Source organism: Ursus arctos, unplaced genomic scaffold (assembly GCF_023065955.2).
Source record: "Ursus arctos isolate Adak ecotype North America unplaced genomic scaffold, UrsArc2.0 scaffold_2, whole genome shotgun sequence".
Lineage (NCBI taxonomy): Eukaryota > Metazoa > Chordata > Mammalia > Carnivora > Ursidae > Ursus > Ursus arctos.
Genome location: NW_026622874.1, coordinates 81,339,368 through 81,363,081, shown reverse-complemented (window position 1 = coordinate 81,363,081; position 23,714 = coordinate 81,339,368). Strand labels below are relative to the sequence as shown.

General features: G+C 38.4%; 2 protein-coding genes across 3 annotated transcripts in view; one reads left to right on the top strand and one right to left on the bottom strand.

Annotated features, from left to right (window-relative positions):
• Positions 1-3,186, top strand: part of ERI2 (ERI1 exoribonuclease family member 2) — an 8,616-nt gene extending 5,430 nt beyond the window's left edge. Inside the window, exon 9 of the mRNA XM_026515542.4 lies at positions 162-3,186. Within this exon, the coding sequence (XP_026371327.2) occupies positions 162-1,481 (1,320 nt within the window). The 3' untranslated portion in view covers positions 1,482-3,186. The remainder of the gene's footprint in view (positions 1-161) is intronic.
• LOC125282371 (acyl-coenzyme A synthetase ACSM3, mitochondrial-like) lies at positions 2,266-23,714 on the bottom strand. Of its 2 annotated transcripts, XM_048216992.2 has the most exons (13): positions 23,445-23,714; positions 22,696-22,906; positions 17,875-18,079; positions 15,510-15,653; positions 15,238-15,394; positions 14,883-14,962; positions 13,495-13,618; positions 12,473-12,557; positions 7,656-7,756; positions 5,915-6,042; positions 5,711-5,810; positions 3,057-3,176; positions 2,266-2,667 (listed from the first exon to the last, which is right to left on the bottom strand). In XM_048216992.2, exons 1-13 carry the CDS (start codon positions 23,661-23,663, stop codon positions 2,581-2,583), a joined length of 1,761 nt encoding a protein of 586 aa, XP_048072949.1. In that variant the 5' UTR covers positions 23,664-23,714; the 3' UTR covers positions 2,266-2,580. The 2 variants fall into 2 exon arrangements, with proteins under 2 accessions (XP_048072949.1, XP_048072948.1); XM_048216991.2 differs by lacking the exon at positions 7,656-7,756 and having other exon boundaries at positions 12,477-12,557.

The window sequence follows — 23,714 nt, the reverse complement described above, 5'->3', positions numbered from 1 at the left end:
AAGTAATCATAGGTTCATTGAAATATAGATATCATGTGTGGAATAATTGATAAATCAATGAATGATGACATTTTTCTTTTTTGTCAAATCATATACTGTGTACTAAAAAGATTACAAATGCATAGTTTCTAAAGCTATTGGATTTGTCTGTGGAATCATAGGTGCCCACTAAGAAGAATTCCAGCGTTTTGGCCAGAAATTTGAATACGAATCAAGTTGAAGAAAGATCAGCCTGCAAGAGTAGCATTCAGGGTCTGAGCACATATGATAGGGAGCCTAAAAATACAGAAAATTCTCATGGAAAAGTTCAAATGAGGTCAGTTGGTGTGAATTCTCCTATAAAGGTACAGCAAGATCAGTTCCAACTAAAGAGCAGTGTAAAAGCAGGTCTTCACAATGGCAAAAGCTATTTATCTTTTTTTAATACAAAATCCTCTACTTCTCTGGAGCAGTTGCCATCTGCCAGCTTGAGTACACCTGTGCAGAAGCACGTAAGAAACGAACACCTTGCGTTTAATGCCAAATCTAAGTCTTCAGCAGTTGGTTCAGAATTGGTACTTGTATCAACTACCATTTCATCTGTTAATCATGTTTCTGATACAGAAATGAGTTATGCTCTTGATTGTTTACCTATGTTGGCTGATTGGGAGGATGTAGCTTTACTGCCAGCATCTCAGCCTGAGCAGAGTATAGATTATGTACCTTCCATTAGTGACTCAAACTTAGACACTTCATTTAATTCTATAGAAAGATTAATGGTTTTAAAAGAAGGCACAGAAGAAACTCCTCAAAAATATGGGACCTCTAAGTCTGTTGTATATAAGAGTCCACATACTACTATTTATCACGTGAAAGAAGCCAAAGATCCAGATTCGGATGTTTCTGACTTTAAATTACCTGAATGCAAACCAAGTAGCTTCAACAGTGTTAATGCCACTATGTCCCATCCTTCAGTATTGGGGAAATATCCCCTCCTTTTAGATAGTACTAAAAGGAGTACTAAAAGGAGTCTGTCCAGTCCTCTATCTTTCCCATCAGCAAAAAAACAGATCCTCACTGTTCATGAAGAAAAGCCTACATCATCTGATGGCTCCCCAGTGAGAAGTTGTTCCCAGAAGGTCCTCCCCTCTATCTTAGCTTCTACAGTTAACCCGCAAGAGCCTTGGAAGAGTGGGAAAATGACACCGCCTTTATGCAAGTGTGGCCGAAGATCTAAGAGACTTGTTGTTTCTAATAATGGCCCAAACCATGGAAAAGTCTTCTATTGTTGCCCAGTTGGGAAATACCAAGAAAACAGAAAATGTTGTGGTTATTTCAAATGGGAACAAACACTTCAAAAGGAGAGAGCCAACAGCAGAGTTCTGTCTCATTCCCCAGGGGGACTCACTTTTAGTTCCCCAGAAATAAGCCATATTTGTGACAGAAATGTAAATTTTTCTACTAAAAATTCATTGAGACTCAGACCTTCAATGAGGAATTGATAAACTTTCTGTACATCCAAACTGTGGTTTTACTGTAATATGACTTTTTGTGTGATAAACAGGAAAAAGTGTATAGGGCTACAAGTTATGGGGACTTAGTATATCTGAGTTCTGTAGACTGTATTGGGCTATTAAAAACACACACACACACACACACACACACACACACACACTGAAGATAGAGAAAAAATCAATTTCACAGGCTTCTAATTTCATTCATCAGTTATCCAACATTTGTCTTCTGTTCATGTATGAATTCTGATTGTTCCTTGAATTTCCAAACATCATGAGTATTCTGATAATACTTGTACACTGTTTTATTTTTATTTCATATATGAACACTTGCCAAATTTATCATAACTTTCTTGAAGAACCACAAATTAAATATTTTGTATACTGCATTTGATTAGATACAAGCAACAGTAGTATGATGTTCTTCTTTTAGTTAGACCTCGAAATGAATTTAAGCTATTTTTAAGTTACTTGAATAAAAATGTGACTAATAAAAATCCCTGGCCTGTTTTCAGGTAGATACTTAACTTTGAGAATTATGATCATTTTCTAACTTTTTGTTTTTCTAAAAACTTTAATAATTTGTTTAGTTTTATTTCAAAACTTGAAGATTCGTTCTAATTTGTATATCAACATATCAGAAGAATTATTCAACTAGAATTTGAAAACCAACAAGTCAGAAATTTGGTTCAGATACTTTATGTTTAAAAATTTCTCAGCAATTGATGGCATTCTTTTTATATTACCAAAATCATAAGAATATTGACACTAATGCAGAGGAATTTACTAAATATTTTATTTCACAATTCAGCCTCTGATGTTATAACCATGAGATATTTTATTTTACTTTTTTAAAAGATTTTATTTTTTTACGTAATCTTTACATCCAACATGGGGCTCAAACTTAGAACTCTGAGATCAAGAGGTGCATGCTCTACTGACTGAGCCAGCCAGGTGCCCCAACCACAAGATATTTTAAATCAACAATTTGTAAGTATATTATCACAGTTTTAATCACCTCCCTATACTCTTGTGGTTTGGACAGAGTCTTAGTTTTATAGATACTGTGATAAATAATAGAATGGATTTAAATTGTTTCCCATTCTTTCTTCCTCAGTTCATTTCTTTTTATCTTCCCACTGATAGTCTTTGGCAGCTCTTGAACAAATTCCACCTGTTGGTATCAAGGGAAAAAATTAGCCCAGAAGTTTTCATCTTGAGACAAAGTCAGTTATATAGCAGTTTTATTATCTCTAGGTGAAAGAATTAGGACACCCATCTGGTGGGTTTTGGTAGCAACCAAAAAGGGAGAGGGGTATTGTTGAGGAGATGTTGCTTGATATTTAGTATTTACTACAAGTCCAGTAAGCCAAATGACCCAGCAAATTATGTCAAGAGTTCCATTTTAATCTCAAAGATTCTGCTTCTTATCCATGTCATTAGTTCAGTTTGGAATATTTTGTGTAGCATGTTTGAGGAGAGTGTTCATTAAAATTAAAAAAAAAAAACAGCTGAAATTTGTCAGAACACTAAGCAAATTGTCATCATAATTAGAATACCTACCTTCCTGGGATATTTGTAAGGTGCTGTAGTTTTTTTTACATGCTCTTGAATCTCCTTTTTTAGTTGTTCTTGATCATGTGACTTGTAATCAGGGGTCAGAACAATAAAAGCCTTTACCACCTGAAAAAAATATTTGAAACACCAGGAAGATGAGTTGTATATTTTTATGTTTTAGTGTGTTTCTTTACTTTCTCTAACTGGGAATCTAAGTGCCTGCTGGGGTGGGCCAGAAGGCTTCATAGGGTTTGATCCCAGCTCTGTGCTCTTAAGTCAGCCAGTTGAGTCCCATAACTCCTGTTCTGTAATACAAGAGGGTTTCTGGGAACCCTGCTTTGTTAATGATCTTAATGAACTAGAACTTTCTCATCTAACTACATCTTGAACTCTGCTTTCTGACCTTCTGTTTCTGAGCTGTCTTTGCTCTTGACTTCTTGCCTCATCTTTCTTTGACTTTCTTGACTTCTTGCCTCATCTCCTTCAAGAAAATTTCCTTTTAGAAAAAAAAAAATTCCTTTTAGAAATTCAACAATGCACTAAGCACAGCCTCTTGGGTAACATCTTAGCCTGATCTAGCCTAGTTTCTTGGTCCCCACCTCTCAGTGTGGCCCTTGTAAAGAGTATTCACACTGAGTTTGCTATATTCTTATTGAAAGGAACAGTTCATTGATGCTGTGCACTCCTCATTTCAGAGATACTTATGTTGATATAAGGCTGTGAAGATTCCAACAGCCCCTTTGCTATTATTCTGACCAATTTACCTGAACCTGAGAAGCAAGAGTAGAAAATGGTGGTGGTCCTTGCTCTCTAATTGGCAGGAGACAGGGAGGACTTCATTACTTTATGCTCACAAATCCTGTTTTCATTCCTTGAAATGTTTTGGGAAATCCTGCCCTGCCCAGTTTTTGGACTATCTTTCTATAATTTTATCAAAGCCATTTTTTAATATTTCATAAAATGTTTTTGTGTTTATACTGGCTCTTCTGCTTTATCAACATTTTTATGAATTAAAAAAATGTAACCTTGCTATAAGTGAATCATTCAGAGGCAGATTATTTTAAGAACTAATGTTTATACTTACTGGTTTGCATATTGATGACTTCTACACCTTGGATAACGTCTACTGTATCTTTATAAAAGTTTTTTTTTATGATTTATTTATTTTAGAGAGAGACCGCAAGTGCATGTGTGCGCAGGAGTCGGGGGAAGGGCAGAGGGAGAGAATCTGAAGCAGACCCCACACTGAGTGCAGAGCCCAACTCAGAACTTGATCTCATGACCCTGACCTGAAATCAAGAGTTAGATGCTCAACTGTCTGAGCCACCCCGGTGCCCCTATAAAAATGTTTATACACCATTACAGAAGGTCATAAATTAATATGGAGCACGCTAACATGATTAAGGGCATGAACTCTAGAGTCAGATGGCCTGGGTTCAAATCACACTTCGTTGTGTAGAATGTTAGGATACCTCTCTGTGCCTGTTTCCTTCTCCAAAAAGAGAGGTTGTAAGGATTAAATAGGGCCTATACAGGCCCTGTGTAGGGCTTATAATACCCGGAACATCAGAATAAGTCATCAGAAATATTATGTATTAGTAGTAGTAGTATTAGAAGTACAAGATTTTTCTTTTAACTAAAATCCTTAAATCGGCTTCAAAGTTTCTGTAAAATTCTCTGCAAAACTCTGCATTTTTATAAGTCTACAGTTGTGCCACTTAATATGGTAGCCACTAGCCACATGTAACTATTTAAATTTAATTAAAATGAAATAAACATTTTCTCCGTCACACCAACCACATCTCAAGTGCCTTATAGCCGTGTGTATTGTATCGAGTGGTGTGGATATAGAACATTTCCATCATTGCGTAAGTCCAATAGTGACTTATGGTCTTCAAATTCCAAAGAACATTGTGATACTACCGGTGGAGTTCAGAGTGAAAGGATAAACTTCAGTAATCACAGAATCAATTCTCTCTCTCATCTATCTGGAATATTGGAGGCCCTGCTTGGCAAAGGGGACCCGAAGAGTAGCGTGGAAACTTTAAACTCAAACTACCCTCTGATCAGCCCCAATAAGAATGAACTTTCAAGGGTGCATGTGACTCTTGATCTCGGGGTCATGAGTTCAAGCCCCTCATTGGGCATAGATAGAGCTTACTTTAAAAAAAAAAAAAAAAAAAAGGAATGAGCTATTAAGGACTGTCTTATTCACAGCTTATTTCCTGAATCTTCCACTTGTCTACGTACCCAGCCTACTTCTGGTCACCTCAGTTCCTATCTCTGACCTTCCTTCCACCCCTGATATCTGATGCCAGCCTATCCTCCTCAGCTACAGTAGAGACCATGTTGGTTTCCAGACTTGGGTAATAACTTAATCCTATCTAGCTGACATCTGGCATCCTATCCTGTTGTGAGCCTGGGTTGTTGGCATTCACACCATCCCTCTATGGAAAGGATTCAAATTCCTTATACGTATTTTCAGTCTTATTTTTAGCAGTTCTTTCTGACTAGCATAGTTACTAATGACTCTGGCTTGCAGTTAGTGAGTGAATCATTTGGGTAATTCTGTTTCGATGAATTGTTGAAAAGTATGCGTTAGACTGCCAACAAATTATAAAATGGAAATGAATCTTTTTTTTTTTTTTTTTTTTTTTTACCTCTCCCCTGATGGGGTCTGGGCTGCTGACAACTGCTGCCTCTACAACTGCAGGATGCTCAATCAGGGCACTTTCTACCTCAAATGGTCCAATTCTGTAACTGGGAAATAAAACATATGACAGGAATTTATAAAAGTGAGCAGCAGGTCCACTCCAGAACACGACGATCAATTAATGTAGACATATACGCAGATGAAAAATTACCCAGAAGATAATATGATATCATCTGATCTTGCAACAAACCAGAAATAGCCATCTTCATCCATATAGCCCCTGTCCCCAGTGATGTAGAAATTGCCTCGTAGGGTTGAAGCTGTTTTTGTAGGATTATCCTGTGAAACAAATAGCATTTTGTTTGTATTACTGTGAATGTGATTCTTCTGTTTGGTTGGATTTTTAGATGTTCAAGGGGGAAAAAAAGTGGTTTTTTTGAGAAACCTTGGAATGAAGAGGAGCCAGCAAATGAAATAAGGATGAAATTCCAGCATTGAGCTAGCCCAAGCAAAGAAAGGTAAACTACAGTTACAAAGACTAGGCATGCTGCCATCGTGAGAATTTTCTTTTCTTTTTTAAAGATTTTATTTATTCATTTTGAGAGAGAGCAAGGGGGAGAACACAAATGGTGGGGGGGGGGCAGACAGAGAGGGAGAAGGAGACTCCCCACTGAGCAGAGAGCCCGACATGGGGCTCCATCCCAGGACCCTGGGATCACGAGCTGAGCTGAAGGCAGATGCTTAACTGACTGAGCCACCCAGGTGCCCTTCTTTTCTTTTTTAAAGATGTTTAAAATTTATTTGAGGGAGAATGGGAGTGGGGAAGGGGCAGAGGGAGGGAGAGGGAAAGAATCTCAAGCAGACCCCATGTGGAGTGCAAAGCCCAATACGGGGCTCAATCTCAGGATCCTGAGATCACAACTTAAGAGGAAACCAAGAGTTGGATGCTTAACCAACTAAGCCACCAGGCACCCCCTGAGAATTTTCTTTGATGGATCACTAAACACTGCAGGAGTTCAGAGATCCAGAGTGTGGGCTAATTAAGTCTTTTAGGTGTTTAATACAGGTAGGGAAAGAGAGAGGTGAATACTCAAGAGTTAAATGAAAGCACCAGCACCTAATAAACCAAAGAATAAACTTTGTTTTTGTATTTTGTTGTTTTACACAAAAACAGAGAACTGGTTCTGTAACTTTGGCAGGAGGAAAAAGGAAGTATTGTTACATTATGTAAAATTCAGTGACAAGTTGGGACACCTGGGTGGCTCAGTCAGTTACGTGTCTGCCTTTGGCTTAGGTCCTGATCCTAGGGTCCTGGGATTGAGTCCTGCATGGGGTGCCTTGCTCAGGAGGGAGCATGTTTCTCCCTCTGCCTCTGCCTGCCACTCCCCCTGCTTGTACTCTTTCTATCTCTGCCAAATAAATAAAATCTTAAAAAAAATAAAATAAAAACTTAAAAAATTCACTGACGAGTAGAACCTGGACCTTTGATTATATCAATGTAAACTTTGTTACAATTTGTATACTTCCATTAGAGGTGAAAATGGGTTTGCAAACAGTAGGGAATTTGGAAGGCCTCTAGTGAAAAACATTTCTTAATCTCACTGCACATTTTCTATACCTTTCACTCAAGAAGGAAGACCACTAATCAGATTTCAGGAAAATGATTAGGTGCTGTTTTATCATGTAGAGGATCAGTGTATACAAAAAGGGCTGTCTTTCTAGGGCTCACTTCTCTTACCTTCATGAGCCTGGAGCAATGATCTAGCCCAGGGAGAACAAGCATTTAGGTGTTTCTGCAGTTTCCTCTCTGAGGCATTACTATTCAGGACAATGAATCTCTCAAGAAAAGTCCAAGCACCTATCCTAGGTGTGTTTTGTGGCAAATAGGGATAGTTACCAAGCACTTTTGAGAAATAAATAGGAAATAAGAGGTTATTTAATAAGTCTCTTACTATATAATGAGCAAAAAGGCCAAACGGTCGGTTAGGTAGAACTTGAATGCCAATATCTCCTTCTTGTCCAGGAGGTAGAACATTGCCATTTACATCTAAATCTAGGATAAAATAGAACAATTTATTTAAGGAGATTTTTATGTAAAGGTACATGTTAAAATTTTACTTTGTTTTGTTTTGAATTTTGCCATTTAAGAATGCAGACTTCAAAAAAAATTAAGTATACTTTAAATTCCCAAGAAAATGTGTTTATTTAAATTCTTAGTGTAAAATATATTATAAAATGCAAGTTAGCAAAATGTGAAGAATAAAAATTGTCTTTAAGTCTATCTAGCAATAATCGCATTTTTGGTGATATCTTTTGAGACAATATAGATAGACATAGGAAAAAATAGGATCACTTTATAATATACTGTTTTACAACCTTCTTTTACAATTTGCAATATGTCTTGGTTATCTTTTACTCTCAAGTAAATATTTCATTAGTGGTTTTCAAACTTTGTTTAACTGTAGAACAAATAAAACCTTACTTCAGGAGCCCAATATAAGTAAGCAGAGAAAGGGGAATGTTCTCTGGTTGAGACACTGGTGAGTATGCCAGAAGCCTTGCTTTCTTACCTTTTCCCCAGTCTTCCTGGTTCCCCGAAGTACCTAACAGTGAAGTACCTTCCAGCAGCTAGCATTTCATAGGCCCTGACTGCATTCCAAGTAATAAATGCTACAGCTCTAAGTACTTCACATGTATTGTTTTCTTTAGTCCTTACAACAGCCCTATCTGGTTAGCACTATTACTACACTCATTTTACATATGAGGAAACCGAGGTGCAGAGTTTAAGCAACACAGTATATGACTGAGCTGGAATTCAAATCTCAAGCAATCACACTCCAGATCCTGCCCTTTTTATCACTAAACTTCTCTATAGAATCTTTCCAGGGAGTTCAATCCAATTTTTAAAAACCCAGATTAACATTTTTCAGATTGGTTACTTAACTCATGTACCAGATTTTGCCTTAAATAACTTTTAGCTGTCTTTACATATGAACTCTCTACTTTGCCTTTATATACATCCACCAAGAGCCTTCAAACCTGAGATGTGGCTTGTGTGGAAAATAGGGTGTAATACTTATTTGGCACTTTCCAAATGGAAATGGGCTGTGTCCCCAAAGGGAAACTTGAAAGGCTGAGGAATTCTAAATGCAAAATCTTACTTTAAAGTTCTTGTAAATAAAAAAATATAAATTCCCGCCCAGTCATCTAAAGAACATTTGGCTCCAGAATCAAGAAATTACTGATGGAAAGGAGATGTTTTCAGAGTTCCAGATACTTAGACTACTCTTTAATAGATGGGAAGAGGCAAAATGTTCTATTTCTGGAGAGATTCTCATTCTTTATTGTTCAAGTGGCCTTAAAAATCTTTAAACATGAAAATTATGGGCTTTGGGCTTTGAAGTTGCAAGAATCTGATATCCAGCTGGTTGGAGCACATCCCCAGATGCCATGCTGTCATTGCAGATGCTCTTAGCTACATAAACAAGAGCAGTAATAAGAGCCCTTGGGGGAAAAGATAAAAATGAAAGTAGCTACCTTAGGGAAATGCACATCAAAACCAAAAGAAGATACCACTTCACCCCCATTAGGATAGCTGCTATCAGAAACACAGAAAATAAGTGTTGGTGAGGATGTGGAGAAATTGGGCACTGTGCACTGTTGTGGGATGTAAAATGGTACAGCCACTTTGTGGAAAACAGTATGGCAATTCCTCAAAAAATTAAAAATAGTATTACCATATGAGCCAGCATTTCTACTTCTTTTTTTTTAAAGATTTTATTTATTTATTTGACAGACAGCCAGCGAGAGAGGGAACACAAGCAGGGGGAGTGGGAGAGGAAGAAGCAGGCTCATAGCGGAGGAGCCTGATGTGGGGCTCGATCCCATAACGCCGGGATCACGCCCTGAGCCGAAGGCAGACGCTTAACCGCTGTGCCACCCAGGCGCCCCAGCATTTCTACTTCTGAGCATATACCCAAAAGAATTAGAAGCATGGTCTTGAGGAGATATTTGTGTACCCATGTTGATCACAGCACTATTCACAATAGCTAAAATGTGGAAAGAACCCAAGCACCCATCGACAAATGAATGGAAAAGCAAAATTTGTTATAGCCATACAATGGGATATTATTCGGCCTTAAAAAAGAAAGGAAATTCTGACACATGCTGCATGGATGAAACTTGAGGACATTATGCTAAGGTGTGATTAGCCAGTCACAAAAAGACAAACACACACTGATTCCACTTAATATGAGGTACTTATAAATAGTAGTTGCAGAGGTAGAAAGTAGAATGGTGGTTGCCAGGGTTAGGGGCATTGGGGAATGGGAAGTTATTATTTAATAAATACAGAGTCTCAGTTTTATAAGATGAAAAGAGTTATGGAGATAAATCATGGTAATAGTTGCACAATATTATGAATGTATTTAATACCACCGAACTATGCACGTAAACATGGTCAGGATGGTACATTTTATGTGTATTTTATTATAATTTAAGATTGGGGAAAAATGAAGGTAGTAATGCTAACTGGGAATGCATGACAGAGCAGTTCTCCTCTTGGCCACACCCTTTCTGCATTCAAATATAATTGCCCCAGAAAACCACTGGGCTTGAATTAGTGGGGTGGTGGTGAGATACTGCTGTTGGATCGCTCTGAGTACAGCTGCACCTGTGAGACCTTCACAGCAATGCATATTGGGAATTGTCATTAAGAGGGAAGAAAGGAACACAGCTTTGTGAAATGCCAGCTTGATTACTTATAATGCAGACATGATAATGCTTAATTACTAATTTTTCTTTCTCCAACCTAAGGCAGCCTATAAACCAATGAACTATTGTTAAGCCTCTTTACAGAATGTAACCAGGGCTCCCCTACCATCTCTTCTTAGAAAAGCTTTTCAAAGGAAGGGAATGCAAGGGAGAAATGAATGATAATAATGACACCTGTCTTTTAGACCTTTATTATGTGCTGAGCACTTTGTTATGCTCTTTAGAGATATTATCTTATTTAATCCTCACAAGAAACCTATGGTATCAGTTCCATTATTATTAGGGCAACCAACCATCAGTTTGCCCAGGACTGAGGCAGGAGAGTGTCCCTGGGATGTATGACTTTCCATGCTAAAACCAAGTAAGTCCCCGGCAAACTGAGACAAGTTGGTCACCCTATTCCCTATTTTACAAATCAGGAAACTGAGACTTTAATAACTTCCCCAAAGACACTCAGCCAAAGACACTCAGCTCATGAAGCTCAGAGCCAGACCTGAACCACCAGGCCAGCCCATCTTTAGACAAGGTTCTCAGCAAAGTTAAAGTGAGGGAAAGAACTCAGATCTGGCTTATTCTATACACTGATATCAGCAATCCATTTCAAACTTACTCTAACTTTCTCAAACTTACCTGATCATAAGAACTGGGATGCTTGTTTAAAACACAGATTTCAGGGTCCCACCTAGAAGGGTCCTGAAAATTAGTATTTTTTAACAAGTGTCCATGTAATCCTTATGATCAGAAAACCTTGGGAACATTGATTTCATCTATAATTACCCTTCATTTAGGTTTGATTTTGAGCGCTCCATTCTGTAAATTCATCCATTTTGTGTTTTTGTTGCTATGCTGTGGTTTTCTCTTATGTATTAGTGTAAGTTCCTTTGACTATACCTAGCTTTGGGTCTGCTGATCTGAGAACAATTCTAACCCTGTACTAAGTGTGCAGATGGGATAATAGGATGCTCCCTAGGGATCAGGTGGTAATAACAGCCATGGTTACAGAGAGCCAGGAAATGGCCAGGAAGGGCTGGGGAAGGAAAAAAATACTTCAGCTACTGTAAACTGTACCTTCCTTTGGCCTACTTGAACCCCTTAGAAGGTCTTGACCTCCCTTATCAGAGAGGGCAATGTGGTGTTGTGGTTAAGAGTACAGATATTGGGGGCGCCTGGGTAGCGCAGTCGTTAAAGCGACTGCCTTCGGCTCAGGGCGTGATCCTGGCGATCCGGGATCGAGTCCCACATCAGGCTCTTCCGCTATGAGCCTGCTTCTTCCTCTCCCACTCCCCCTGCTGTGTTCCCTCTCTCGCTGGCTGTCTCTCTGTCACATAAATAAATAAAATCTTAAAAAAAAAAAAAAAAAAAGTACAGATATTGGAACCAGATTGCTTGGGATTGAATCCCAGCACTAGTAGCTCCTAGCTGTGTGACCTCTGGTGAATTCTTTCCCTCTCTGTGCCTCATCTATAAAATGGTTCTTTAATTTTTTATTGAAGTACAGTTGACATACAATGTTATATTAGTTTCAGGTGTACGACATAGTGATTCAACAAGTTTATGTATTATGCTCACCACAAGTGTAGCTACCCTCTGTCACCATGCAATACTATTACAGTACCATTGACTATATCCCTATGCTGTATCTTTTATCTTTGCAACTTACTCATTCTATAACTGGAAGCCTGTGTCTCCTACTTCCCTTTAGCCATTGTAAAATGGTTCTTATATTGGTATGTCTCTCACAGGTTCTTTCTGGCAATCAAATAGATTGATATTTATAAAATGCCTAGACCTGCTTGGCACAAGAAACTACTTTGCAAAAAATAAAAAAATGGAGACCATTAAACTAATGTCCCTAATCCATTTCCATTACATGGAAATTAAAATATCATAGAAGTAGCATGAAGTCATCACCAAAAGTAGGAGTGTAGGGGAGGGCACAGTGGGGTAAATGGTAAACAGATTGGGTTGTTAAATATTCTCCTAGAAGGAGATGTGCAAACCTTAACATCAAAAGCAGGAGACGGCTTTCCCATTGAGCCAGGCTTAATCTTCATTCCCTTAAAATTTCCACAGATTAGCACCTAGTTCAGAAGGAGAAAGTAACATTACAGGTAGCTTAAAATTCTGTTCATCTACCATGCATTCATTAAACAAATATTTATTGATGATCATCATTATGATGATGACCGAGGCTCGAAATAAAACAAATTTTCTGCTCTCGTGAAATGTAGAGAGAGACACTAAATAAATACATATAGTAAAGTGATAACACTTAATAAATTGATAATTACTAAAATATCCATATTTATGAAAACATTTGTACCCATATTAGCATGATACTTGTTATGCTGTTCCTATTTAATACATCTGTCAATTTTAATTTTAACCAGGTACTACATTCTCGTGGTTTATAAATAGAAGCACTATAAAAAGGCAAACTATGAAAAATTTCTTTCAGCCTTTCCCTTATCTGCTTTATTGTATGCCTCCTTTTCCTTACATAATAACCAGTTTTGTTAGTAGTTTATTCACTTCCTCTAGAATTTCTTCTTATTCTTATTTCTACAAGCTCTTTAAATAACCCTTTTTAGAGTATTCTTGCCAAGGAGTTATCTAGTGAACTTATAATATTTCAAGTAACTCAGCATTTTCCATTTTTGAGGCAGCCCTGACTAAGAGAGTTCCCTCTTACGTAAGGAGAAATCTTTCACTATAGATTCTTTCACTTAAAATATATTTTAATGCTCTCACTCTGATCAGCTCTATAGTGGCTTTTCTCAATGAATGGTGAAATAACTGTCTGTTACAGAGCTTTTTTGCAACTAGCTTCTCTCCCAACTTTTTTTTTCCTGACTATTCTTCTAACCACTCATCTACTTCCCTATCCCTCACATAATCATAAGGATATAATAAATACTTATTTTAAAATTTATTTATCAGTTATTTACATTTATTTATCAGTTTTTATTTATCCAGCTAAGTCAAGTCCAGCCCTGTCTTTTCAATGAGGTCCTATACCGTTTCAGTCTGTCCATATCCTTCATAGATATCCAGACCCGTCCTTTTTCTCCATTGTTCAGTCACTTCAGGATTGATTGGTTCGCCAGCACTCACACAGTGCTTTAAGCTTTTGAACTTATAGCTTCTCAGAAAGCAGATAAGTTAAATTTAGGAGAAAAAATGGGGAGGAATGAAAATCAGAGTTATTTCTAATGAAATTCAACATAGAGTGTGTTTTAGTTCCCTCCTTTCTCCCCTCTCCAATACAAAATCAACAAACAATTCTAACATCATAAAATGACCCCCAAGACATCCATTTTTTTCCACTTTTATTTTTTGGGAGTGTGTGATCTGTTGCAAAAAAAAAAAAAAAAGCCATGTCATCCTCAGGGAAGGTGCTGCATGATAACATTTTAAATCAGTGATTAAAAATTTATCAATTATATGGTTAAATTGACTGTGGAATTTTATGCAATGGTATACTATAGAGCTGTAAAAAAAAAAAAAAAAAGAATAAGGGAGCTCCTAGACAGTGCTGTCCAATAGAAATTTTTGCCACAAAGTGTTCTATTATCTGCACTATCCACTGCAGTATCTTCTAGCCCTGTGTGGCTATTGAGTGCTTGAAACATGGCTAGTGCAACTTTGGAACTGAATTTTTAATTAATTAAAATTAAATTTAAGTAATTACATGTGGCAAGTGGTTACCCTATTGGATAGAATTGGATAGCACACAGTTCCAGGATGTATTGTTAGGCAAAAAAAGGAAGGTGCAGAACCGTGAACATGTTATGTTTCCATTAATGTTTTTAAAAGGGTGAGAATACTGGCATATTGGCTTGTGTTTGCACAGATTTCATGGAAAAGGAGAACAGAGACTGAGAATAAGGCTTGGAGGAAGACCTTTCACTCTATATTCTTATATGCCTATTGAATTTTATGTCATATGAAGTATTTCCTATTCAAAAAAATTTCAGTTTTAGCAATTTAAAAATATTTACCAATGCACTCTTTCAAATGGAATCAGTAATAGAGCAAAAGACTTATATCCTTTTTCCTATTTGCTGGGATAGGATTCCAAATAGGGGGTCATTTCTGTAGTTCCTCAGTTCAGGTAACATTCATCATCCAAAAGATTAAACACCTTTTTATCCATAACCACTGGGCTCAAGGGTATACCCATGGCTGAACTTTCTCTTTCCTCTCCTTGCTTGGGGAAGCCTGCCCTGGACGTAACAATTATGACTTAAAGAATGAAAGCAAGAAGGAGAAGGGGGACAAGAGATTGTTAAATTCCATACCTACTAATGTGGAACTATGTTTTTAGGCAGAAAGATCCTTTATTTTATGGCTTCCCCTTCCTTTCCCCTACCCCCACTAAGTGCCTCTTTACCAACCTTTCTTACCTGGTCATATCATTCTGTATAAGCATTCGGTATGCAGTTGGTGCTGAACAGAAGACTGTGATGGGAAACTTGGAAAGGGTCTGCAATTTAGAAGTAAACTCTTAGTCTTCCTACAACTGTAATAAGTCCCTAAATGCTTATGGTAGGCACAGCACAACTTAAACGTTGTTTATTCTAACATAAATGCATTCACACCTTTCTTCTGTATGTCTTTTCAGGATAATTGACTTTCCAGATGTGAAATATCTTAAATCACTTTGGCTACTCTGATTTCTGCAGGTTACTTTGTTCATCAGTCCTATCAGGGATGCTGCTAAAGCATTCCTAAATGGTGACCTCTTGTGATCTGCCTTACTTGCAGGATGGAAGTTGGCTCAAAACGTGGCAAATAATGTGCAAATACACATGCTCCCTGGATCCATGGAGAAAAGATGCTACTCCATGCAGACTTCGCCCAGCCTGTGTCTGAGGTATTCCACATCACATCTGAAGGAGTCAAATCCAGCCAGTACCTGGGAAAACAAAGAATAGTCATGATATGTACAAGGAAAACACATTTATAAGACCAATAAACGAATCATCCCCTTTGTAGTTTTGACATGTCAAGCTGGAGTTCTGCGAAGTTACCTTCCATTTACAGATAATCCTAAACCAAAACTGCTATGCGTGTGTCCCGTCATTTTAGGAGATCCGCTTGTTCCACTGGTAAAGTAAATGGCCATCATCTCATCATGTTTTGTCTTCACACAGGTGTGGTTGTCACTGGCGTGTCTACAAAGGAAGAACTACAATGATTCTGCCCATTGCATGTGGCGTCATAAACTGTTACCCCAGAAGAGAATTCAAGAAACCATCTACTCGGACATCTTCACCTCATGGCTCAGGCCCCAGGGACTTGGGTTGAATTCCAAGGTAAAAGTCATCTCTTTCTCCATCTTCATAGGTGCTTTCTGGAATTACACTAAATTTTATCATCAAAGCCCATTTATAATAGTTGGTTTCATAGCTTTTTATTGTATGATGAAGAAGAGCTGAAGCATTTTTAAAAACTCCAGTGGTTTATCATTCCGTCAGCAGAATGAGGAGTCTGTGATCTTAGAATCAAGGCTATGTGAGAACTCCTCCTTCCCTGTTACTGTGGATGTTTTCAAGTGATTTTTTTTTTTAAGAGAGTAAATATGTGAATAGAAGTCATGGATAATGGTATAAGGCAGGTTGGTAATTCCCACATTGTTTAAGAATCAGCTGTAGTTCCAAAGGATAACTGGGCTGCTAATAGGTCATACATTAGGGCACTTGAGAGGCAGTGAATTCCGCACACACAGTGCCTAAGAAGCATAGAGATTTTATCTGGGAGTATTGGGCTGAGAATGAAACATTAGAATTCAAAACATCCAGGCCACAAGAATTATAGAAAAGCTGTTTTAAAAGTCTAATAAAGCTAGACTAAGTGTTTAGTGTATGATTCCATAATTTTCTTCCTTAAAAATAGTACCTATAGCTGGGTACCTATCACTTCTATTGTAGATAGAAGCCTAAGGCGAGGTTATCATACCAATCTCTCACCATCAGAGGCAGTAAACATAGCAGTTAGGAGCGTGAGCTCAGGTGCCAGACTCCCTGGGTTTGAAACCCAGCTCTGCCAGATCCTAGCATTTGACCTTATTCATCTGTATTACTGTAGTACCCGCTTCTTAGGTTATTGTGACATGTAAATGAGTTAATATGTGTGAAATGCTTGGGACAGTTTTTGGCACATAACGAATGCCATATAAATGTTACCCAAGTTGCAATTATAACATTTTTAATTAGAACGTACTTGGCTTTCGGTAAGAGCTCAATAAATGTTAGCTCTTTTGGAGGAGGTAGGAATAAGTCTGTAGTTGCAGATATGCTCCCAAATCCTTGAGTAAAGGTGGGAAGCTCATTCTAGAGAGGAAACTGGCTGCCAACCTAAAGCTAAGGTAGAACCAATACCTGGCAAGAGTGCTAAGTGACCCCTGGAAGCATTCCATAGCAGGGGCTGAACATCAGTGTAACTTAGTTTTATAATTGCATCCATTAACATTAAGTGTTCTTCTTATTTATAACCTGAAGTGTTGCTATCTGCAAGGAAATGATGTAGCCTACACATAAGAATTGATTATGATCAGTTTCTCTGGGAGATGATAACAGTTCTGTGGTTGGTGCTGTGAATGCCCCTCTTAGATCCTGCTGCCGGAACAAAGGACTTACTCCCCACAGGTGCTGGGAGCCGTATTTGGAGATTGCTTTGGCTGAAGAGAGCTGCCTCGCTCAAGGTCACCCCTCCTTCTAGGGAAAGCCCACACTCAGTTATGGATCAGTAAGGATATATAAAGGCCAGGACCTTTTGCTTTATCTGAGAACAGCTTTGAAAGACTATCCAAGCCCCAGAGGTCCTAGTGGATTAGCTGAAGGTTTTTCTGGGAGTGCATGGCAGATGAATTTCTTCTTTTGCCCAATGCCACATCCTTCCCCTTTTTTCACGGGTGTTGACCCCAGGACAAATCCTTAATAAACTTCTTACACAACTAATATCTATCTCAGGGCCTACTTCCTTCAAGATCCTAACATACAGGGGCGCCTGGGTGGCACAGCGGTTAAGCTTCTGCCTTCGGCTCAGGGCGTGATCCCGGCGTTATGGGATCGAGCCCCACGTCAGGCTCCTCTGCTATGAGCCTGCTTCTTCCTCTCCCACTCCCCCTGCTTGTGTTCCCTCTCTCGCTGGCTGTCTCTGTCTCTGTCGAATAAATAAATAAAATCTTAAAAAAAAAAAAAATCCTAACATACAAAAACCACTCCAAACTCCTTCCTGCCTCAGAGCTTTGCAGGTGATTAGTGCAGTAATAATCACCAGTTGTTCCCTTTGCCTTGTTTTAATTTTCATTTTTCTGATCACTTCTGGGTTGAATATCTTTTCAATGTTGCCTTTCTTTTGGGAAAGCTGTTTACAACAGTTATGACTACTCACTTCATCATCTTGAGGTTCCCGCACCCATCTTTGGGGTTCTGAGACACAATTAGCTTGGAGCGCAGATTGTCACATTTAGGCGCAACAGCATCTACTGCTGGGGCTAAAACTTCGTTGGTGATAATGCACTTTGCTTTCGAAGATTGTAGTCTGTAGAGAATGTCTTTCTGGGTCAGCTGAGTGGTTCCTGGAATTAAAACTGTCCCTAAAGGAGCAGAAAAGAAACGATGTCTAGAAGGAAGGATTTTCTTTATCATATTAGTTACAGTAGAATAGAGAGCTCAGGTGTACTCTCAATGTCCCAGAATGAGTTTACTATTCTAGTTGTCTATTTGCCTTCCTTTCATTATTCTGCTTTTGCCTTTCAAGGCATCTCAATATCTGTGGCCCTTTTGACCAAATATGAAAGCATGTTAAATGCTGGATAATTTTCTTCTATCTGGAGACCATTCATAACATTCAGCTTGAAGACAGGTATTTTTTTCCTTTCATTTCTTTGGAAGAGAGTTTTTATTGAAGAGTAATATTAGCCAATATTTATTGGCTAAATGCTAGATGCTATCTTAAGTGTTTTGCATGTTTTAACTTATTTAATCCCTACCAAAAAAAAAAAAACCATAAAATCTATGAATAATTTGCCAAAGATCACTGGAGTGGAAAGTGGCAGTCCAGTGATTGAACCCTGTAGCCTGACCCCAGAGCTGCACACTTAACTACTTCAGTCCAGCACCTTTTAAAACATACATAAATGTTGTATGATTTCTTTCCAAAGGGAACAATTGAGTCATGCATCTTTTCTGTCCTTCTACTTCTCCCTGCCATAAATTATACTGTAAGTGTAGTATAATGGTTAAGAGTCTGTCCTGGAGCCAAACAGTCTTATAGCTTGGCCTTGGACAAGCCACTTTATCTCCATGAGTCTCAGGTTCTGCATCTGTATATTGGGGATTCTATAAGATTAATGAGGAGTAAATGAGTTAAAATGTGTAAAGAGGCTGAATAAATTTTAGCTATTATTTTCTCAAAGGATTAATGGACTTTCAAGAATATGTATCTCTATAGTTATATGTGTCCATATCTATATCTCGGGCTCTACCACTCTTTTTTTTTTTTTTTTTAATTTTATTATGTTACATTAGTCACCATACAGTACATCATTAGGGCTCTACCATTGTTAAGTCCAGACCCTAAAGAGAGGGTGGAAGGTATGCACTTCACAATTCAGGAAAAGAAGATTGAAGAACACATACCTGGTCATCCCTGGACACTGGCTTGTCTTTCCATCTGGGGAAGGATAACCCCCTCCAGTGGAGTTCTTCAAGAAACAGACAACCAGGACCAAAACACAAAGTTTTCAGAATATCTTTCTTTTCTAATCAGGCAATGCAGCAATGTTTATAGTCCTTAATTCCAATGGTTATTCCTTAGCGATGTTCCATCTGGGAATAAGTAATTAGCCTACCATGGCTTAACAGTTTTCTATAATTTAGAGGCACTCTCTAAGAACAAGCCCACTGCCAGCATTTCATGCCTAGTAGAAGCACTTTATTTAAACACATCACCCTTAGATAATTAATTTCTGCTAATATATTATTCATACCCTATCTTTAAAAGAACCTATTAATAGAGGCGCCTGGGTGGCTCAGTCATTAACCGTCTGCCTTCAGCTCAGGGCGTGATCCCAGAGTCCTGGGATCGAGCCCCACATCAGGCTTCTCTGCTGGGAGCCTGCTTCTTCCTCTCCCACTCCCCCTGCCTGTGTTCCCTCTCTCTCTGGCTGTCTCTTTCTCTGTCAAAAAAATAAATAAAATCTTTAAAAAAAAATAAAAATAAAAAATAAAAGAACCTATTAATAGTGATCAGTCTTACCTATTAAAATTACTTCCTGTCCAAATTAATCATTTAGGGAAGCATTACATAGTTTCTTGCCAAGTAGCAAAATGTTACTTTTTTTTATTATTATGATATGTTAGTCACCATACAGTACATCATTAGCTTTTGATGTAGTGTTCCATGATTCATTGTTTGCGTATAACTCCCAGTGCTCCATGCAATACGTGCCCTCCTTAATACCCATCACCAGTCTATCCCATTCCCCCACCCCCCTCCCCTCTGAAGGCCTCAGTTTGTTTCTCAGAGTCCATAGTCTCTCATGCTTCATTCCCCCTTCTGATTATCCCCCTTTCTTTATCCCTTTCTTCCCCTACCGATCTTCCTAGTTCTTATGTTCCATAGATGAGAGAAATCATAAGATAATTGTCTTTCTCTGCTTGACTTATTTCACTTAGCATTATCTCCTCCAGTGCCGTCCATGTTGCAGCAAATGTTTAGAACTCGTTCTTTCTGATAGCTGAGTAATATTCCATTGTATATATGGACCACAACTTCTTAATCCAGTCATCTGTTGAAGGGCATCTCGGTTCCTCCCATGATTTGGCTATTGTGGACAATGTTGCTATGAACATTGGGGTGCATATGGCCCTTCTCTTCACTACGTCTGTATCTTTGGGGTAAATACCCAGTAGTGCAATGGCTGGGTCATAGGATAGCTCAATTTTTAACTTCTTAAGGGACCTCCACACTGTTTTCCAGAGTGGCTGTACCAACTTGCATTCCCACCAACAATGTAGGAGGGATCCCCTTTCTCCACATCCTCTCCAACATTTGTTGTTTCTTGCCTTGTCAATTTTTTCCATTCTAAAATGTTACTTGAAATCTTGGGGGAGGCCTCTCATTACCATGTTGATAATACAGGGTGTACAAAATGATATTACCAACATATACATTTGCATGAAGGGTCAAAAGACTGGCACTAGTAGCCCCTTCTCTCCCTGTTAACAGATCTACATGAAAAGACAAAGTTTTTCCAGGAGTTTGTTTGGTGGACAAAAGAAGTAACTTTCATAATTCAATTTGGCAACAGGATTTGAAAGCCTAGCCCATCCACCCATCCCTCTAGGTGGTAGATAATGCTTATTTTCAGCATTGTTAGTATATTAGATTTACCATTTACTCTCTCCCTTTCTTTCTCCCATCTAAGAGAATCTGCCTTCCTTTCTGCAGCCCCAGTGACCATGTTTTTTATCAAATGAACCTGCCTCTGACCACTTCTGACTAGCCTAACCCAAGCCGTGCCAGTCAGATTCTGCCTCAAGTATTTAATTTAAGAGACTCAGTGGATTGGGACATACAAAATTAGGGCCCAAGGTATCTGTGTAGCAAACCAAGCCATGTGTCAGTCAAAATGAAGGGGAGCAAAGAAATCATGTGTCAGCAGAAAGTCAAAGGAACAGATGCTTAAGAGAGACAGAGACAAGAGGCCCTATGGCTTCAGAGCAAAAGAAATAGAGAAGGAAGCCAGTTGCTCTGTCTGCACTTTTTTTTTCCCCTGTAGATTCTTCAGTAGACGTTCAATAATTCTCCTTCCTTATTGAACTAATATGAATGGATTTCTGGTCCTGGCAGTCCAACATGTTGCCCCTTTACTAAGAAAGTGAGCTTAAGCAGCATTCATGAAAGCTATCGTTTTGTTAAAATAAAACTCTAAAAGTGGGCTCTGCTACTCCAGTATACAATTTATAGGTACATATGATATGAGAACATGTAACTCTCAAATGCAAGTAATTATGGTGAATTAAGAATGTTTATTCAACATAATGATTGATTATAACAGTAGGGATATTAATTCAACAAATATTTTACTGAGCATTTACGATATGCCAATAATTGGAGGTACAGACATGGCTATCTCATAGTCATTGGCTTTTAGAAACATACGAAGTCCTAGGGGAATGCCAAATTTTAAAAAAATAATATACTCAGATAATATAGTACAGGTTAACATAGAAATACATACATGTTTTCTAGAGGAGGTCAAAAAAGAAAGCACCTGAATTGGGATGTCAGGGTGGGGTTGCCTGAGAAGTGACATTAGAGTTGAGACCTAAAAATCTAATAGAGGTTGTCCAGGTGGTTACATGTGAGGGAAATGCTTTCCAAGCACAGGAAACAGTGTGCACAGAATCCAGGAAATGAGAAAGATCGTGAACCTTATAGGAAACCATTTGATATAGCTGGAGCAGAGAGTATGAAAACAAGGAAGGGAGGATAGCTCAGACCTTCCATGATACACCTAAAGAAGCTCAGATTTTACCTGGTAGGCAATGGAGAGTTATTAAATAATGTCAAGCAGCATATTGACAGGATAAAATGTGCATTCTAGAAATAAAACTAGATATTGAGGATGAATTGGATTGGAATAAGTTGTGGGCCCACACAAGATCAGAATTAGGGAGACTTTTGGGCAAATCCATTCAGGAGATGGTAAACGTGAAGTAAGGCAATGGCAATGGGATTGGAGAAGAAGAGGGACTCTGGGGACATGTAGGAAGTCAAATTTACAGGATGGAGGAACTGATTTGGAAGGAGGAGTAGCAGCTGCTTGCTTTGGGCATCAGATGAATGGCAATTGACCACGAGAGAAATAAAGGTGTGAAATAAGAACTTTGAGTTTGTGGCTGCACTGAGTTTCAGATGACCATGGGTCTATAGGAAGAGAAAAGTGGTAGGTATGAGGGTATTCAATTGTTGATTGGCATTTGGTTAATAAACCTATTTCATTATGAAAAACGCAACTCATAGTTTAGGTCAAAAGATATGGCATGTTTCCAACACATTTCTAAGGTTCCTGAGAATAATACTATATTGTGTGCAGTTCCTCAAATAATTTACCCAAATAAATGTCTCATGATTACTTAGATGTTTTGGAAGATCTCCCATCCAGCCTACTTTAAATGTAATCAGATTGCAAATACTACTAACCTGTTCTCAGACAGGCTACATTTGCAAGCCACCACTCTGGGATCTTGGGCAGAATCACAATTACTCGATCTCCTCTTTGCAGGGAACAGGCTTCTGTAAGTATATTGGCAAATTTCCTAGACAAAGATCCCAGTTCCTCAAAACTCCATCTCACTTCTTCTCCATTTCCATTTATCCACCAGAAGGCTGGATTGGAAAGTCTCTTTCCAGCCTGAGGAAAGACAGACCAGATGATTTAAAGGTCATTATGCAGCTTAATTCTATTTTAAGTGGAATTCAGTGGAATATTTTTTCAGAAGAAAATTCACAGGTCATTAGTTAGGACACGCATGGGATATTTGAAAATAACTCCGGGGTCTTTATTTTTTAGCTGTTGGGAGCCATGTCATTTCTCATTTAGCCTCATTGTTTTTCCAAAGAGTTAGAATTCTTGCATCCCTTTATATTCTCTCAATGCTATGTCTATGCCTCATTCCCTACCATTTTTGACCATTTCTGACTTTCATACTACTACTTTTTGGGTTTTTAAAGAAGTTAACCTATAATCATACATTTTTATAACCCAGGCTTTCTCAACTATGGAACCATTAACATGTTGAGCCAGATAATTCTTTGCTATGGGGGACTGTCCTGTGTATTAGAGGATACATAGCAGCATCCCCGGCCAAAATTGTTTGCAGACATTTGCCCTGGGGGCAAAAATCACTTCCATCTGAGAAACTGCAGTTGGACTGGCCCTTGCTCCATACCTTTTCCATATTGGTCCATTGGTCCAGGACATCTTTAGCAAAGTTAAAATACTCTGGAATCTCCAGTTTGAATTCCTGTTTCATGGATTCGTAGTTGGAAAAGTTCTGAGGGGGCACTGTTCTATAATCTTTATGTAGTACTGTCATAGAACCAGGGCTTGCTAGGCGCCAAAAACACCTGGCACGAAGTAATGTCTCCATGGTGACAAGAGCTAGCATCAGTCTTGCTGGATGTGTTAGCACTCAGGATTTCCACAGAAACCAATCCAT